Source organism: Haplochromis burtoni, unplaced genomic scaffold (genome assembly GCF_018398535.1).
Source record: "Haplochromis burtoni strain Fernald_Lab_line unplaced genomic scaffold, NCSU_Asbu1 Contig_76, whole genome shotgun sequence".
NCBI classification, from domain to species: Eukaryota; Metazoa; Chordata; class Actinopteri; order Cichliformes; family Cichlidae; genus Haplochromis; species Haplochromis burtoni.
The window spans coordinates 2,134,333-2,138,888 of NW_024582437.1; the positions used below are offsets into that span (position 1 = coordinate 2,134,333).

The 4,556-nt window shown below is 36.5% G+C and overlaps 1 protein-coding gene across 1 annotated transcript; it reads right to left on the bottom strand.

The window, feature by feature from the left end:
* Window positions 1-204: 204 nt before the first annotated feature.
* Window positions 205-3,579, bottom strand: LOC102303955 (chemokine-like receptor 1). Its single transcript, XM_042221901.1, has one exon. It carries the CDS (start codon window positions 1,956-1,958, stop codon window positions 912-914), a length of 1,047 nt encoding a protein of 348 aa, XP_042077835.1. The 5' UTR covers window positions 1,959-3,579; the 3' UTR covers window positions 205-911.
* Window positions 3,580-4,556: the final 977 nt, after the last annotated feature.

Sequence of the window (4,556 nt, forward strand, 5' to 3'; positions counted from 1 at the left end):
ATTTCAGCATTCACCATGTTATACTCACACATAAGGCCAAGTGTTGGAATTTAATAATCTTTAATACAAATATACCTCATTGTTACGTATCTCCCAACTGCTTAATATTTAGCATCACACACTTGTTTATACTTTATTTCACACGGTTAAGTAAAGTTTTTTTCACAATTCGGCTGATAAATAAATATAATATTTATTCACCTAGATAATCCTACATTATTGATTTTTAAAAGTGATTATTATTATCCAATGTTTGATGATTTGTTCAGTAAATACTACTGATACACATATCAGAGTTTATTTGTAAAACAACACAGGAACAGTGATTACAAGAATGACCACAGTTGTCATTATTTATTGGGTTAAAAAAACTTTTAAAGAGCAAAAGAAGAAGAAGAAGAATCTGTGAGACTGTTTGGCATCATAATATCATGATAATTATATAATGATCTTATATTATAATAATGAATACACTGAACTGTAGGAAGGTCAAATATCTAATATCTAATATAAATTTTTGCATGATATTGGTAAGAAGCCTGGTATTCTTTGTGTTTTACAAAGTGAACTGGACACAAAAGTAATACTGATTTTGATTTTGCTGACTGGTTCTTCTTCTGGGAAGTAACATTGTTATAATCACATAACAACAACAACAACAACAACAATAATAATAATGGCACAAAGTTAATGTAGTCAGGAAAAACAATACAGTGAAGAAATAAACCATCACAGCACCATTTAAACAATTAGCTGTTTCCATTAGATTAATTTTTAGATTCATTTTATAAGCACATAATTTTATAAAAGCTTATAAAAATGTAATCTGCAGTTATATTTACAGCTGGTAAAAAGTCCCCCAAATTTTTCAATCAAAGGTTTTAACATGTTTATTAATCTCATATACAGCTTTATACCTCAGTAATCAAATCTGACTTCTCTCTGCTCTGCCTGGTGTTCATGGACTTCATGTCACTGGCAGAGTGTTTTTTCTCTTCCTTCAAGGCACTCTCCAGCACATTCAGGATGGATTTTCGGACTTCAGCCTTAAAATCTTGTCTTAAGAAGACATACAGCAGTGGATTCAGGCAGCAGTGAAGAACCATCAAATTCGAGGCGACATTCGACACAATTAGAAAGGCAAAGTGAAATGTTGCATTTGGTGCCTTAAATATCACCAGCTGAATAAGATCGATGATGTAATAGGGAGCCAAGCACAGAAAAAAGGCAACAATAATGGAAGTGATAACTTTAAAGGGGCGACTTGATTGGCTGGCCAGGCTGTGGTTTCTCCTGAGACGATGGATGATGACAGCATAACAAGAGACAATGACAGTTAAGGGGACTGCAAATCCGAGAAGGAAGTGGGTGATAACAATGGTCTGAATGACAGTTGGTGTTGCTTTTTCAAAAAACCCGATGTTGGAGCAGTAAGTTGTGTTTTCAGTTTCTTTCTTTGTGTCCATGTAAAAATAATGTTGAATGTTGACAATCAAAGCCAACATCCAAACACACAGACTAACATAGGTTGCACTGCGTACATTTCGGTGGTTCTGAGCCCAGACAGGCCACACCACAGACACACATCTGTCCACACTGATCACCACCATAATGTAGACACTGGCATACAAGTTTAGAATGATTAGAGTGCCGCACAGCTTGCACATGAAATTGCCAAAGGGCCAGTGAAACTGCAAAGCCAGGGATGTTGCTCTAAGGGCTAGAAACACTGCATAGATGAAGTCAGCCACAGCAATGTGGAGGTACCAAACTGTGTTAACAGTTTTCTTCATCCTGAACCCGGTCACCCAGATAACCAGTCCATTCCCGAGCACACCGAGGAGAGAGACCAGGGAGAAAACAACAACAGCCACGGTGGTAAGAGACCAAAACAAGTCAACCCAAGAATCGTTTAGATCAGGTGCAGCAGTTGTATTGATTAGACTGGCCATCTCCATTATTGTTTATCAAGAAACCTGTAATATCAAGAAAACAAAAAGAACAGAAAAGAGACATCAGGGTCTGTATGAATGTATGTAAAGTAATCTTTAATTTTCCTAATCTTTTAGATTTCTGCTTGAGTAGAGCTGAAGTTATGACACAACAGATTTAGCTGTTAAGGCAGATTAAGGTCTAGATTTCACAAGTGATAAGCCAAGAAGGAAATGAAGAAATTTCAAAGTGAATTTAAGAGATGAACTAATCAATTTAAGCAATTTTTAAAATAAGATATTGTATCTCAAGATGAATAAGTTTTACAACAAAGTAATGGGTATAACAGGGACATGCTTGTTGTTAACACAGTAACTCATGAAGTTACTGAAATTATCAATAAAAGGTGCAGGAAAATAAGGAGGTGTTTTTGTCTGACCTTTGATTTATGTAACAATTAGACACAAGGATGAAAAAAAGAACAAAATTTGGTGACAAAAGGTTTGATAAAATCTCTTAAATGATTTTAAATGAAGTAATCTTAAAAAGCAGCACTTATTGTGAAGCAAAATATTTAAGATCATTCAAACTATGCTATTTTAATCTATTCAATGAGTGGTGCATATATGTAAAAATAAATCCATAGATGATGATTTTCATGAACCAGCAGCCTTTTTCAGAAGTTGAAATATTTTGCCACAAAGGCAGATTCCCCTCTGTTCATGTTGCCCAGTGCAATTTCACGTCAGTTGTAATTAAAGACTTTTTATGTTTATGTAATGAGGAGAACTGTAATGACCTTCGTGTTTGGTTTGAATACACCTTAATACAGCAAAGCGTTTTTTACAACAATTAGAAACAGACAGAAAAACATACACACGATCACTGTGTGAGAAACAAGTTATAATATGACAGAAAACAATTACTTCAAGAGTTCTCATCAAAGCAGTGCTTGTTTGCTTAATTTTAATAAATGATCTTATTGTATTATGTAAATACCAGGGTCAGTCTATTCCTGCATAGCAAATATGTGATGATTTTACAAACTTACGAAAGGAAAATATCAAAGATCATTTACCTTTAGGGAAGCTCCCTTGTTGGTTGTTGATGAATGCAATGCAGAAAAATGCCAGGTTAATATATGTGAGGTAAGACGTCACTGCCCACAAAGAAAGAAATTGAGAGAGAGCGAGAGGGAGAGAGAGAGAGAGAGAGAGCAAAAGATGTCTAAAATCTAAAATATAGTGTGCCACCAGTATAGCTCTGTTATCAGCATCCTGTTTTGCAAGCTTGGTCAGCTTTTGTATTTACTCTGAAAGTTGCCATTTTTGCCCTTACATTTATCTCATTTATTCTTTCTCTTGATTCTTAATTTATTTCTGTCTTAACTTTTACAGTGTTCAAAGAATTAAAGGAACACTTTGAAAACACATCAGACCTTAATGGGAAAACAATGTGCCGAGCTTGAAGGACAGACTGCCCGCATAGGCGAGAGGGGAATTTTAAAAAAATATTGTAGGAGGTGACTTTGCCTCTAAACAGGAAAATATGTACAGTCGGGGTCAAAGTGGGTTCAGCAGGTGTGGAAACAATGACTCTCTTCTCTTTTTGCTTCTCTCTATTTGCTTTTTGTTAAAGCAAAAATAATAACCCTACTTTGAAAAAGGAAAACTAGAAAGAACAGATAGTTATTTAAAATGTAGGGGCCGTCACTCACCAAGAGAAATGCAGGACTAAGTGGACAATGGGCAGTGAACAATTTCATTACATTATCTAATGGCAGTCAGGGTGCTGTTACCTTGCCTAGAGGTGTGTGCATTACTTCAAAGATTAGCAGTACCCAGTAGAGGAGGCACCGGAAGCAATGTGAGAGAAGTGGGGCAAGCCTATTAGGCCACCTATTAGGTAATTCAATTACTTATTATTGCCAATGATTGCTCACTAGATCACAAAATATACCACATACTTTTATGAACCACAAAGGTGAGGGACCGCTGTGTTTTCAATAAGTCTTGGACTCTGTCATTCAGCTAGCTGGGTTAACAAGCTACCGCACCAACTGAGCCTTAAGTTAAGACTCATGGCGGGGAAGTGTGTGTTTACATCATTGACGCTTGGTGCTAAAGTGCTACTGTTGTGCACAAATGCTGTCCTCCACTGGCAGTTTATTATCATTGAGAAGAAAGGCAAGACCATCAGACCCTGCGTAGAAAACATTGCATTTGTTCACATCTCCTTTTGAGTTATTACAGGGAGCAACCATCTTCAGTAAACTGGATATGCAGAATACTTACCATCTGGTAAGAGTAAAGGAAGTGGATGAGTGGATGAATACCTCCACCAGGAAGACGAACTCAGCCGGCCTCAACTTTGCCATTTTGAGTATCTGGTGATACCTTTTGGTCTTTCGAATGTCCCCTCTGTGTTTCAGTCCCCCGTGAATAACGTCCTCCAGGACTTCATTAATCGCTTTGTCTTCGTCTACATGCTTATCTTTTTGAAATCAGCCCAAGAACATGAAACCCACGTCAGGGAAGTGTTACAATGTTTGTTGGGGAAAAAACTTTTTGTAAATAGAAAAAAATATGAATTTCACATTGACACAGCTTCCTTCTTGTGCTACA

Coding starts and splice junctions, on each gene's coding strand:
- LOC102303955 (XM_042221901.1), bottom strand. CDS start 1,958: ATGGAGATGGCCAGTCTAATCAATACAACTGCTGCACCTGATCTAAAC.